The sequence below is a fragment of the Sylvia atricapilla genome, chromosome 8 (assembly GCF_009819655.1).
Source record: "Sylvia atricapilla isolate bSylAtr1 chromosome 8, bSylAtr1.pri, whole genome shotgun sequence".
NCBI classification, from domain to species: Eukaryota; Metazoa; Chordata; class Aves; order Passeriformes; family Sylviidae; genus Sylvia; species Sylvia atricapilla.
This window is the reverse complement of record NC_089147.1, coordinates 19952330-19967477: the sequence shown is the minus strand read 5'-3', so window position 1 is coordinate 19967477 and position 15148 is coordinate 19952330. Positions and strand designations below refer to the sequence as shown.

The following is a 15148-nucleotide window of genomic DNA, read 5'->3' as shown; positions in this document are numbered from 1 at the left end:
AATTTATCTCCCAAAAAGAGGAAAATTTCAAGTGTTAAGCAAGACATTCTCTACTCATAAATCTTTAGCACCAAAAAAAAAAAAAAAAAAAAAAAAAAAGCATTAGACAATTTGGTAACTTTTTGATATTGACAACTAAAGACAGAACAGTTGCCCATAATGCAATCACCACAGTACTGAATACTGACCCTGTGCCCTTTTCTATGCAAACATATGAAAACACTGCCTTTTAATGGCTTTGTTGCCTGAGGCTCTGTGTACACCCTGATGCCTCCTGAGCAAAGGAGCTACATTTGTCTTCACTCCAACAGAATATGAAGTCCATGGCAGCAGATTAATGCAAAACAGCAGAGAGCAAAACATTGACCTGCTTAAGAAGCAGTTACTCTGAGGATAAATAAAAGCTGCTCATGTATGTTGTATCTAAGAAATCTACAGCAAGCAGCTGAAAAGAAAGAATGACATTAGTTCAATACAAACTTAGGTGAATCACACAAATTTAAGGCAACATTTGACTAAAGTCAGTGGGTTATTCTATTATTGGCTAGCTTAGGTCAGATGTGAAGGGAAAACATTGCCTGGGGTTGGATGGAACAAGCCTTCATGCTTCACAGGAGGGGTACACCAAACTGGTGGGTCAACAAGCAGAAGCACTTTCCAGACTGCTCTGTATATCTTTGAGGAGAGGTTATTAAAGAATTACTTCATGAGCCACTAAATTATGAAGCATCACTGGTAAATAAGGAGTCACTAAGTTGTACTTATACTTGAAGTATAAATAATATAATAACACTAAAGCAGTTTCTATACAATTAATTTAGTATCACCGATTTATCTTCTTCTGTTACTCAAAAAACACAGGTAAGCAAGCATAATGTTAGGATGTATAATGTAGGATACTGAGGTTGCCTAAGAATAAATTTCAGGAGAAGCATACAACTCACTCAATGGATACAGGTTCTGCCCTTGAAAACTGCTCAGTCCAAAGAAATGAGCAGATGAAAAATTTCAGAAAAAAATGTCAAAAAGTATCAGAAAAATCAAAGAACATCATCTTGAGTGCCACATTTATTAAAATCCTCATCAAAAAGTTCCATCTTGTATGAGGTGCAGTGAGTAGAAGAGATGATCAAGAATTAAAGCTTGGATAGGATCCAAAATATTTCTGAGCTGAACATACTGAAACCACTTTCATTTTCAAGAAGAGTGTGCTCTGCTTCCTTCAGCAAGGCTCTGGATGTGTCAGGTGGTCCATCAAGCTCTGTGGTGTTATTCTGGCAGGTAAGCAGAAAGCTCAGATCCAGGCAGTGTGAAAGGACATCTGTGCTACTCATGCAGCCACAACTATCTTTTACAGTGTAGGTTTTAAGAAGACTGTAGCTTAATTTCTTGATTTTAAAAATTTCACCTGACTGGGGACAGTGGTAGAAAGAGAATCCACTATTTCACTGTTTTACTGCGTAAAGGAACTGCCCAGGAACAGCCCTGGGCTCTAAGTTCACCTGGAACAACACTTAGCATCTTGTGTTTGTCCATCTTGCAAAATGTGTCTATTTTACAGAATCCACACAGAAAGATTACAACCTTGGACAAGGAACCTAGCAAGCAATATCCAGGCCTAATTACTGATTAGCTGGCAAACGCTGGATGAAAAAAGGCTGTCAGTAGCATTTCATTCTAGTGACACCCTCAGCACAGCTGAATGGCTTCAAATCAGGTGGGAAAGGAAAGGGCTCAACTTGATCCAGCAGGGCTTGGCTGTTGTGTTATCCAAGAAACTGACTCAGCAGTAGCTTTGAAATCTAAATAGTTCATCTGCATAAAACAAGCTGAGACAGACCAAGGTTCCTTGCACAATGACTTCAGTAAGTACAGTCAAGCTATGCCCAGTACACCTATAATTGGCATCCATCAAAAAATCTGAGTGCTTGTGGTTCCATTATCAGATCAAAGTATGACTGATAATGGTGTAACATCTTACATTCTGTTATCCATTTGGCTGAAAAATTAACTGATTTCAAACAGAACAGCCAGCATCTTCAGTGATACCTAGCAGCAGCATTAGACAAAGTCAACATTTTGTTAAACAGTGAAAAGCCACCTGTCCTAATGCTATGCAGTGTTCTGAGGACACCTGAAAGTGAAGTACCTTTTTTTCCTTTTATCCTGGAGCCATTTCAGAAGTCTAAAAATTACCTGAGCTAATTCTGGAGTACAAAAGAGACACAACTGAGCAAACAAGGATGAACCATAGCACAGGCTCAGGAATGCCTCCTACTCCCACCTGGCTCTGATAAGCTGTCCAAAATGAAAAAGATGTGCATGTTCTTCCTACTGAGGTAAGACCACTCTAGTGACAGCAACCTTCTGGTCTTAGTAAGATGACCAACAAAACCAGTACTGGTTGTACACACCATGTTGAACTCAACAGCATCTTCTTTTTTGCTTTCCACTCATTGTCTGACTCACAGGTAGTCTACCTGCTCAGATTGATGACTGGTAAAACAACTTTCTTTACTCTTGGCAATAACAAGCATTCTCTGGATGTGAGAGATGACTGGAGATAGCTGGTGTTTTTCAGGCATGTTCCTCTTAATTACAGGTCTGAGGTAAAATCAGTGCCCCTCCTCTCAAACTAACCAGGTAGTGCCTGTAGCTGCAGATGGCAGGGACAGTGTCTGCAGGCTGGGCAATATCCAAACCTAGAGAGTCTAAATCCTAACTGAGGCAAACACAGGGTAATGGGGTAACAAGTGTCTTAAACACGAAGTTACAAGATTTCTGCCTAAAAGGTTTTCAAGAGTAAGAATACAACGGGAAAAGCAGTTCAGGCACTTAATGGCCTCCACTTCATCAGGACAACTGGAAAGGAGAAATGAAGACAAGACCAAGAGACATACCTGCTCTACTCTCCTGCCAAGGTCACTGACAACATGCCAAAAAATCCGATCCCAATAACAGTAGTTGTGTGACAAGAAAGATAAGAAAGTTATGTCTTTACGAATGTTTTAAGAGCTATTGCTGTAACATCAGCCACGAGAAATTCAGAGAACCATTTTAATTGCTACTTCATAAAACACAAATTATGCAGAGACATACATTACATCTTCAAACCTGTTTTTTCATCAAGCAAACAAGCAGAGGTTCTCTATAATCCATGTTACCCAAACCAAATTACATCAGTTTTTGTACCAAGCCAGCACATTAAAAATACTTCTTTTATTTTGACTGTTGCAATTTTGTTGTACAAAATATCTTAATTTATACACTAGCAGCCGATTTAGTTTGCGGGTTTTAGTTGCCATAGAAGAGCTTGTCAACCTCACCAAGCCTTCTTTCTTTCTAATTCCCTTTTGGTTTTTTTTTTCATGGGGAAGGAATATTCTACTGCCCTTGACTGAATGTGCAGAATTCAGTTTTCCATATTTGAAAGGAAACATTGTCAAGAGGGATATAATTTATTTCCTAGTGCCATGTGTTTCATATTTTCTGACAACTGTAGATTAAACTTCTTTCAAAGGTGATAATTAAAAATTTTATGAGCATATCTAATATTAAACAGCTACTGGCAGGCTATGGTGCCATGTCTGCTTAATGCACAGGGAGGAAAAGCAATAAAAATTAACTGTCAAAGCAGCAGCTTGATCTTCCCTGTCAGCTACCAAAATGCACTCTTAGTCATGAGACTCCCTCCCATAAAGAGGTTACTAAATTTGTATAATGCAACAGTTTTCTGCGCATTGTCCAAACATTACAAGAAAAAGAATAGAATAGAAGGCTTCAGAATAAAGTGTTATTAGCTTTATTACAACTAAGTTGCCAATCCAGAGTGTTGCTTTGGGTAATAATTTGAACTGTTGAAAAAGTAGGTAGAAGAATTAAGCTGCGTCTATTTTTAGCAAAACGAAAAGGTTTGACCAAGGGTTGCACAATCACTTTCAAGCAATTTGAGGGAGCATCCTGCTGAATGTATGTAACAGGATTTTTTTTCCTATTTTTAGCCAGGTGTATTTTTTTATCAGGCTCAAGGCATGAAAATCGTTGGCACTACGGGGTCCTCTTTTTTCAGTGGCAGTCAATGCTTGTATTAGCTCAAAGCTGTCAGGGAAAGCTGCAGCTTGGATTAAGTTATCTGTTGAAGGAAACACTTTTTTCTTTTCAAAACAAGGTGCAAAAGATACTAACAATAGGGTCTCAGTCCCAAGAGAAATACATTGTGCTTAACCTTATTTAATTAAATCATGAAAAATGCACACTGGAAACCCTAGCCACAAAGGAACCTACTGTTCAAACAAAACAAAAATGATAAATTTTAAAACAGGTAATAGAAGCTGCATAGATTTTGCAGTCAGAATATTACATTAGTCATAGTAGCCTTAATGGAAATCTTTAAATTATGCATCACTCACAGAACAACTGTAAGCAGACACAACTTATGAAATGCCAGAATTAAAATGGTCCCTTAAAATTCAATCATAATGTACTCTGTAGATATTGTGCATTAGTCAGTATTTCTGCACAGAACCAGTACCATACTCCTCAAACATTGTACAGAAGTCATTCCATATACCATTATTTAAAATTCTTCTTAAATGTTCTATGCTCCACTGTTTACATATAATTCAAACACAAAAAATATAAAGATGATTGTTAAATACACCAGAAAGACTAATAAACATAAAGTAAGTCAAGAGGTATAACAACTTCAGGACTCAATGTTCACCAGTAAGAGGACATAATAAACAAATTACACCAAAAAAATCAGATTTGGACTCCAAAGGCATGAATAATTGAACAGTATCCATTGTATTCCTATAAAGGTGAAGGGATGAGAGAAAAAAAGCAGAGATTTTGTATCTCCTTTATGTGCTCCAGGAGTTAAAAGCTTTAATGCATTAAGTTTTAAAAAGGTCTCATATTTGAAAAAAATCTGTCACATTCTCGATATCATTCTGTAAGGAAGGGCAGCTGAAAGCTACCCCAAGGAAGAGATTAAACCTTTGTTCATGCTCATGGCTTATTTCACTGCAGGTTTGTCATTCCACAGGTAAGACAGCTTGAAAGAGCTAAGGGCAGAGCCCCAAGAGTGAAGACTGACTTTACAGACAAGCTTTGCATCTTCCCAGGCCCTGCCACATCTTCAAGGAGATCCCTGACACCAGCAATGAGTTATACAAGGTGAATGAAGGTTTGAAGTTCAAAAAAGACTACAATGAGATGCATCAAAGACCTGAAGAGCCCAATCAATTTGAGGACTTCAAGACAAAGTGTAGAAAAGCAGATATCAGGTAGGTGAAAGATGCAGCCAACTAGATGCTAGTTTGGATGCCCAGGATTTGATTCTATCAGCTGCCCTTGCCTAAATTCCACAGGAAAATCCCTCTGGAGGGAAGTCACAGAGACTACTTAGATACTTCACTGGTAAGTGAAAATGCAAAACTGGCTAAGTACAGGATGACATATTTAAGAATAGTCTCTTAGCAACCTTTTAGCTAAGGAACTTTTTTCAGCAGTTCAGTTTCTGTTTTTTCCAGATTTACAGCACTCAAGATGAGGGGGCAATACTTGCCAGCAATTTAAATCAAGGAGGGTGGTTTCAAGACACGTCAGGGTAAAGGAAGTGTTTGTGTTCTAATACATTTAGGTGGCAGAGATTTTATTTCCCTGAGGAAGCAACAAATTTGCATTAAACAATTCTGGAAGCTTCTTTACATTGAAAATGGAGGTGGAAAGACACAAAGGGATCTCATCCATAAAGCCAGAGGGCTTCCTGGGGACTTCAACCTGAAGCATAACATGGTAATTGCAAACAATTTCCATTTCCTTCTACGAACCAGCTTGTTGATTCGAAGTCATTAGAGCGTTGCTCATTCTGATGAGGTTTCCGATTCATAACCTGCTTGCCTGCTAACTCCACTTGAGTTTTATTGCCACAGTCACAATGATTCAAACGCTTTCATAAAACCTTGCAAACATTAAAATCACTGTGTATAGAGAGTCCTAACATCCTGATGAAAGTGAACCCTGAAGATTTATATATCCATTTGCTTTTCCATGCACGTGCCCATGGTCTTAAAACACAAATCAGTTGAACAAATTCACAAGACAAACTTCAGCGCACGTGGAATCGCCTTCCCTCAGCATTCCTGGCCTCCAAATGAGAATATGAGTGAGAAATGGGACACCATAACTGCTTGCTTAGCAGTAAAACAGTCTCTTTGCACATATCAAAGATCAGTGCTATAAACTTCCATGACAGTACTGTATATGGCTGCTAGCATAGGAAAGGAAAAACAACACAATATTGCTTTGGGACACTGACCAGCCATCATAAACATATTCCAAGATAGAATTTTAATCTGATTTCTCAAAGAAGAAAACCAGAAAAAAGAACTGAGGAGTTTATAAACAAGTTTAGCTTTATATTACACTTAGTGGTTTTAGGAAAATGAATTCAATGTAAAAAGCTGGTATTTAGGCATGCTTTTAAAATACTATTAATAAGAAGGTGACTAGAACCAGCAATGTACACAGAGTGACTCCTCCATCAGTAAAAAATTACTGGAAGTCTTTGCCTGAAACTGAGAATTGTCTTGCTCCTTGTTTCCATTTATAATCTTTATCACATTCATTCATTTACAACATATTAATGTCAGAAGTATTTTCAGTCACATACTGAATTCCCATCACAAACCTAAATAATACAATATATAAGACAGAAACTTCTGATACTAAGCTTCATTTTGTGGTAGATTTAAACTAAGAAGAAATCCAAGCCTACCTGAATGTCTCTGAATTATTTCAAAAACCTAACATATCAGGAAAACTAATAGGCAAAGAAAAAATCTATAAAAACTGTTACCAAGATTTGCTACAGATATTACTGAAAAGAAAACAAGACTTCCTGTATTAAGATATTCTTTTAAGTTAACAGTGCTACTGCGCAAAATTAGAAAAAGCAATTTTATGGTGCATATTTAAAAAAAACCCTGCTTTAAAACACTAATCACGATGAACTCAAACAGAAATTCTGCCCAAGTGGCAAGTGATTATTTCCTACATTTTATCCACAGGATTATTTGAGGTTGCTTGAAAGAGGCCAAAACAAACAAAATCTTGACAAAGGAAATAGAGAAAGTCATCATGACTAAATGAAAAAGTACTACAACAAGCACAGTTTTTCAAGTGATAGGGTAAATGTACAGACACAAGACCATAACTGGACAGTAAATAACAGTAAACAAACTGAAAAGAGTAAGTAATTTCTGTAAAGACAGATCTGCTCAGAATGTCTTATCTCATATTGCTGATCATTTATTTTTATTTTTCTGTTTGACTGCAATGACTAGAAGTATCTTTCATTTGGAATCTCTTCGCATTTCATTTTATATTATAAACAGTTTGCACTGGCCATCCAGAAGGAAATTCAAGTTGCTAGCTTTCAACATTGTTAAAACACTAAGCTGAATACAAAGCAGAAGTGCCCCTTTAAGCAGAGATGACTGTTTTTGGCATCCAGCAGCTGTTGCTATTGTGATTAAAATTAATTATACTTGGAGCACCTTAATCCCCTCCCATGATAAATTTCTAATTAGCTAAAGCTATGACTCACAAATGTATTTCGATTAAAAAATATAATTTTTCTGTGCATACGGTGGAATTTAAATTCTCCAACAAAACCACTCACCATGGTTGCAAAGGGTATAGCTCTTGAAGCATGGTAATAGATGGCAATGAAGTTGATGAAGAAGGCAGTTCCACACACCATTGCTGGAATAAGGAAGGCTCCGATGAACATCTGCTTTATCCATCGCCTTCCTGTAAGAAAGGACATTTCAATGGGACTTGTAAGATAAGACTGGCATTTTTTTTTTTTTTAATTTATTAGCAAGCACTCCAAAGTTTACATGTTTAACTACTTTTCCCACAAAAAGGTGGAAGAAATATTGCTAGGTTTATATACAAGCCACATGAAAAAAACTTCTAACCTCCAAACTCAAAGTACACTTGAGATTGAACACTAACAGGTATATCATGCTAAAAAGATACAAATTTTCTTTTGCGAACTTACCAGAACTACTTTTTCTAAGCACTCTAGAAGATAACAGATATTGACTATTCTTTTATTGCAGCACAGGGAATGGATGAAGCTAGTGCACTGCAAGAATCTAACTAGTCATAACTCAGAGGAATATTGGAGAGCGTTTGAAGACAGCCTGTTCAAATCTTCTGTCAATTTTATTTGGCTTCTGCTCTCAACTGATGCTCATTTTGATTTGCTTGTATGAAGTAGAGCATATACTGGAAAGTAGAACAACTTTCTTTAAAAGATGATACAAACAGTTTTCCCCATTGGCAATTAATGGTTGTGTAAGTAATCCATACTCATCCTTTTTGTGTTAGCCTAACATAAGCCCCCTAGTACATACAGAAGAGGACCATGTAGGAGTCATCTGGAGAAGATGACATGAGCTGTTTAACATGTTGTGCAAAAGGGAAAGGCTATTATACTCTGTGGATGTCATGAGCCAAAAATTATATACAAGAGTATAACAAGCAATTCGGAAGTCACAACCATAAGCAGTTCTTTAGCTCTTTTAAGTTAACCTAACCTAAGACTTCATTTACCTTTTTAGAAAGCATAGCCAGTACTGACTGAGTAGGTAATATGAAAGTTAAATACACTCAAAGTATTTTTATTAAGAATCAAATGGATTCCATCTAACTCCATGAGAACTCCTCTACATTGGTGCAAATCAGAAAATAGTAACTTCTCCATTTAACAAAGCAATGAAAATGCTGAAATATGAAAACAATTTACCTCCTTGTCTAGCATAAAGGCTTCCTCCAAAATATCCATTCACTGGCGATGTTGCAGCATAAACAAATATAGCTGTACTAAGCATTGATCCTCTCCTACAAGAATAGATGTTTTCGGTAAATGAAATACAAAACCAAACATGATTAGAGCAAAATACCCTCTGTATTTTTAGAAGAAGCAGTTATTTAATATTTCTATGTAAAAAAATATTTAGAAGTGCTTACACAGTAAAATCTGTATAAGAATGAGAACTGTTTGCATACAAGACTTTGGTCAAGTCTAACTCAATATGGGAAACAGACTTTTGACATACTACATTCTTTTCTAACATGCACTTGTTTTAACTAGACTACAGAATCTCACCTCTGATATATTTATACTCTGACATTTGGATGTGTGTACTTTATGTGTAAATAACTATTTATATTACATACATTAAGTGCAAGATTCAACTGCAGATAAAATGTCAAAAGGCTAGTATTAACAAAAATACAAGATTGCGAATAATGTTTCTGCCATCCTCCAGAAATTAACTTTGAAGATTGAAAGTGTTCATCTGGCAGAAAATTAGATTTGGAAACTATAAATACTATAATGAAGTCACAAATCAGCATTAAGTAGTGCAATCAGAAGAGCTTAGTAATTTTTAAATGTCACCCCATTAAATATTGGACTACTAATTTTGGCATAATTTTTATGAAATTTTACAAGCAAAGCTAATAATTTTAAATCAAAGAAGCCATTTCCAAATACATTTTAAAAGATCATATCTAAGAATAGGAAGATATAAATGTCATTAATTAATAGAGTTGTTTCTCCACATCCCTCTGCTATTCTTCGACAGCAAATAGCAGTGGGTTTTCAGCTGACTTACTGTACTTTCTTGAAATTAGCTGCTCTGAGAGATTCTAGTTACAGCCATTTTGGGTTTTGAGGAACCATTTCTGGATGCCTGCTGTACTCAAAGAAGCAATTTTTAGCACTTAAGCTTCCATGACTGCATGACCAAAGCAAATACACCTGCTGGTCACACACTCTCAAGGACTGTCTTGCCAACATTTGTTTTTTAAAAATTTCTTGCAACTTAAGACAATTTAAAAACACATGCAAAACCCCCAAGGGCAGGGAGAGTTTGAAATGGCACTGCCACTGTGCAAATTCAGGCTACCAGTAAAAACACCAGACGGTGCTATCTTCCTAAAAATAAGAATTGTCTGCAAGACAATAGTCGTAACTGTTCCACTACACACTCAGAATAAAATTCATTTAGAAAGTGATAGAAAGGCCTACTGCAATAAAAGACTAAGTGCATATATCTTTTCAAAAAATACTGTTCTGATACATTTTGTAACTGACATGACTAACTTACAGCTTCCCTACAGGGCATATACATTCTCATGTATAATTGTTTAATTTTGTATAATGGTTTAATTTTGTCCTCTGAAAGGCTGACATGCTACACAATTAAAAGTGTGTATGTATGCCTGTCTAAAAATACAACCATGAGGCACAAGGAGGGGAATAACACCTCATGAAAAATGAAAATATGCCAAGATTCCTGTACTACAGAGTGGCTTTTAAAACACACCGTTAAAAGGCCACTAAACTGAAAAGCAACAGTTCTCTCTAGTGGCACATTAGAAGTATTACAACTTGTTAAAATCAAGTCACAGGTGATATTCACAGATGGAAGTTTAGTCACTGCTTAAAACAAATCACTTGTAAAAAAACCAAAAAAACCCCAAAACACAAGCCAGTAATTCCCTCCAATACCCAAAATACAACACTACAGAAACAGATAAAGTCCATCCAGTAACCCAAAAATCTCAATCAAATTAAGAGTTAAAAGAAGAAAACAGGTCAACTACAACTAGCGTGTTAAATTCAAACTCGAGCATTATTTATTTTTTCAAACAGATTCTTTCCAGTCAGGACCACAGACTGCTTATTTCTGGGGATTTTACATCAACACAGGCTGAGCACTACGTGTTCAAAAGAACTTCAGGAATTACATTTTCATTCCCAGGCAGACTTGTGATAAGAATGACTTAATACTGACTTGTCAGCAGAAAACAGGACTATTCACAACAGAGCACCCTCTGATTTCAGTTTTCACAGGACATGTGGGAAAACAGGGTCAGAAATATACTAATATCTTGTTACTCTGGATGAAACTAGGAGTGAAATATGTCCCTTTGAATACATGTATCTCCCATATTATGTACTAGTGATTCTGCAGAACAACAAACTAGTTTCATAATAAATCATTCAAAAGGCAAGCACTAAAAGAGAAAATCAAAGGAGACCAACTGACATAACAGTAGGACAAAGTTTCATTACACATTAGAAGAGAACTTATTAATACTACATCTGAACTACAGATTACAACTAAAGACTCTCAAACACTTCTTTTCAGGCCAGTTAGAACAATAATTTTTGTAATTATTTTGCTCACTTAAACATTTATATATGGAAGACATGGCACAATTATACTTACTCTGTGTATAAATCTTCTATCATTGCAACAATAATGACTATAAGAGACACAGCAAAAATTTGACAGCCAGAACCAATAAGCGATGAAAATATTAGAGGATGACTGGATGGTCTAAACACATCTCCATGGACCTGCTTCCACCCATACTCATCACCCAGATCTCTGTCCTGGGAACAACAACAACAAATTTTAAGTCTAGTCATGACAATTAAAGACAAACACACAAGCTACATAAAAACAAAAGGTCTGATTTAATAAAGCAACTTCAAGTGAAGTGTGTCTTCTCTTCTGAATGCATCAAATCTAAGATAAAAGTTTACTTTTCAGATGCCTATGGAAGACAACAACAAATTACTCCCTGAATGTAAGACACAATAAAATCTGTCTGAATACCTCCCTGCCCCTAAAGCCTCTGAGGTGCTTAGGAGCACATCAGGCTTCTACTACAAAGTCAGAATGGACCTAGTTTATCCTAAGGTTGGATATGAACATTAACATGGTGACTACAGAGAGATTTTTGGATTGCAACCTAGAAGCATGTTATAAAGAAAACCAGTAACACTTTAAAGACACACAAAAGGCATTTTCTGTCCAATTGAGGAAAGCCATTCAGAGCTGCTAACACAATGAATGTAAAACAAGGAAACAATAAGGCTTAAAAAAAGTTTTTAAATGAATGCAGATCTTACCATATCATCCATTTCTTCTTCCTTGCTATATCTTGCATAATCTTTTCGCAAAGTTCTCATTAATATCATAGACACCAGGCCAACCAGAAAGATCACCATCATAAAAGAATTGAAAATTGAAAACCAGTGAATCTACAGAAAGAAAACATACACATAAGGTGTAGAACTGTAAACGTGTTTCAAATTGTTCCAAGAAAGATAAATTGCTGCCTATAAGGACAGCTTGTCAGCACTAGCTAAGTAATAATAAACCCTATCACAACTAACACTACATTTTTAGAAAGTGACAGTAAAACTGTGAAACACCACATATAAACCCTTTTAACAGCCAGCCTTGCTCAGGACAAAGTTACCACAACTTTGTTAAGCAGCAGCCAAGTTTGAACAGCTGGCTGTGCACACTCCCTTGATAAGCCAAAGGCAACACAATGCACTGATGCCTTGCTAGAGAAAAGGTTTAAGTAGGAAAGCCAAAGGAATTATTGCTTTGTACAGGATCAAGATGTGCAGCAGCATTATTTTTGCCCTCAAAAGCATATCCTTCTGGTCTTCACTGAGCTCTAAACAGAATGCAAAGTCTCTGCTTTCAGAAAGTAGCACAGCTCAGTACGCTACCTTTAAGGAGATTACAAGCACAGATTTAAGCAGAACTGATAGAGCCAACTGGTTTAGGCTAGCGTTTTTTACTCTGCATTTACTTCAGAAAGAAGTCTGCTTATGGTCAACTGCACTTACTCAGCTTACACAGTTGCAGTCGTGCCCCTGAAGTTTCATTGCTTCTGGTCATCTGAATGTATTATCTTGAACAACCCTGTATTTTCTGCAAGCTTGAGGCTTGCCTGCATATTTATTGAAGCTCACTAAAAAAACAGCCATCCTGTTTTAGCAACAACACCACCACTTAAACAACAGTCAGACCTCCCTGTTTTATTGTCCCAGAACACCTGGAAAATCTGAAAACTCAAATACATAATCCAAAAATTGCATGACATCTGAACTAATGCAACCATTTAAAAGGGACATATTGTAAGGCTGTCTTAGAACAATACATACTCTGTGCTGAAAGAAGGATGGGTCAAGATACTTGTCAAATCGGTCTTCAAACTTCACATCTGATTTCTTCCATTTCACCTGAAGAGAAAAATGTTTATATTTGAAAAACTCCTTACAATATTTTTAGCTATACTCACATGCAGAAACCAGAACACATATTAAAAATCATCCACTTTAGATATTTTCAATATTAATGGGGTTCGGCAAAAAATAATGGAATGATGTCCTTAAAGACTGGCATCTACAGGTCAGGCATAGAATGAACACCAGCCACCTCACCTAATGGATCTAATCTTGTTCATGTTTTTTTTCAAGAACAAGGAAGAATCAGTCTTGCACTGCCTCAGTTCTCACTATTTCTGTGAGGCTAACCAAAGATACAAATTTGTAGTTGTCAAACACAACAAACCTTTTCCATCATTATAGAATCTATATTATATATATATATAAATATATATGTATGTATGTATATACACACACACACATAATTACTATGAATATAGACACTTCAATTGCCAATAAATTACTCTGAAACTAACTGGAAAATATGTGTTTATGGACAGACTACCAAAGGGTAACAGCATATTACTGCTGTCAGTTCTCCACCAGTTGCAGAGATGACTGGTTTGGAATTGGAAAATGTAATTCCATTAATGAACTATATGGTGCTAATATGGTAGCACAAAGAATTTTTGAGAATTTATGCAAGACTGCATTTAAAAGTTAAAATTAAAACGATTTTACAAACTAAATACAAGCCTACTCAAAAATCTTTTTCAAAAGCATGCTAAAAATTATCAGGATTTTTTGTCATATTGAAACAGATGCAGCCCCCTTGTACATATCTATTTTAAAATATGAGAAGGAACTGTCCTTTCCAAAAGCTGTTTCCTTACTGAGTACAGAACAAAGCATATTAAATGTAGATTGAACACCCCAATCACTCACCACAGTCCTGAGACATATTAAAACCCCAAGATACCAGCACTATTCACCTTGAGGTTTGGTATTAATTTTTTAAAATTACAACCTTATTCAGAATTAGTAGCTCAAAATATTAATAGCTTTCAAAAATTGTTTTAAGCAGATACCTTTCTCATTAGAGCACTGGTCACTATGAAGCACAGCTTACAACAAATCCATCAGTGACAATGTGGGAATTAAACACCACACACAGGCCAGCCCAGCAATAGCCCAGTGGTGCCAAGAGAATTTGATAGAGAAGCCCTGAGCTTTGTACGCTAGAAAGTATTTTAAGGGAATATCTTAGCTATTTTCATTACTGGCTGCTACTCAATGCTGTCAACTTAAGATTTAAAGCAAATGGACTTCATAATGCTGGTAGAATTTGAAATAGCAAATTCTGAAAATTCTACTATCAATTTTGCAGTAAAAATAGGGAAATTAGTGTAAATGTAATTCTAAAAAGCACATACAAAACCCTGTTATCTGCACTATACAACTTATTCAGCACAAGAGAAATGTAATTGTGGCAAGAATATCCTCTGAAATAAAATCCTATGCTGACATCCACTGCTAACGCATGGAAGAAAAGCAATGGTTTCACTACACAAATGTGTTGAACATGAAAAGGGAACCACCACTTGATTTAAGTAACATCAACTAAATAAAGAGGGAAACTGAAAAAATTAATTTGTCTCAACCAGCAAGCATTGTTTATTCATTATCTTTATCATTGCAACTCAATATTACAGCAGAGAGCTTCAGAAAAAGAAACTTAAAACCTTATTAATCATGCTATATAAATAAGAAATTTCTACTGGAATTGCAAAACAAAGTAAATTTTGATATTAACTGCTAGCAAAGCAGAAAGGCTTACAGTGGCTTCTTATCCTAGCTCAGAATCCAGTTCACACCAATGACAAAAACATCAGAAGTCCAAACATGAAGATGATGTGTACCTACTTGCAGGTCCTCTATACTTCTAGTCTCCATCCTTTCAGGGTATCTTCCTTTCCCACTAAAACAATTTTCTGCATATTATAGAAGCTCCAGTTTGTTTGAGTACTTCAAAATCATAATTTTACATTTGTTATTATTAAATCTATCAAGGTTTTTCAGCAATAA

At 36.1% G+C, this 15148-nt stretch overlaps 1 protein-coding gene across 2 annotated transcripts in view; it reads right to left on the bottom strand.

Moving 5' to 3' along the window:
* The window catches only part of TM9SF3 (transmembrane 9 superfamily member 3), a 46039-nt gene that overhangs the window by 10695 nt on the left and 20196 nt on the right, over nt 1-15148 (bottom strand). For both annotated transcript variants that reach the window (XM_066323965.1, XM_066323964.1), the window contains exons 5-9: nt 13061-13138; nt 12008-12139; nt 11319-11485; nt 8822-8916; nt 7688-7818 (exon numbers count right to left, since the gene is read on the bottom strand). In XM_066323965.1, the coding sequence (XP_066180062.1) occupies nt 7688-7818; nt 8822-8916; nt 11319-11485; nt 12008-12139; nt 13061-13138 (603 nt within the window). The remainder of the gene's footprint in view (nt 1-7687; nt 7819-8821; nt 8917-11318; nt 11486-12007; nt 12140-13060; nt 13139-15148) is intronic.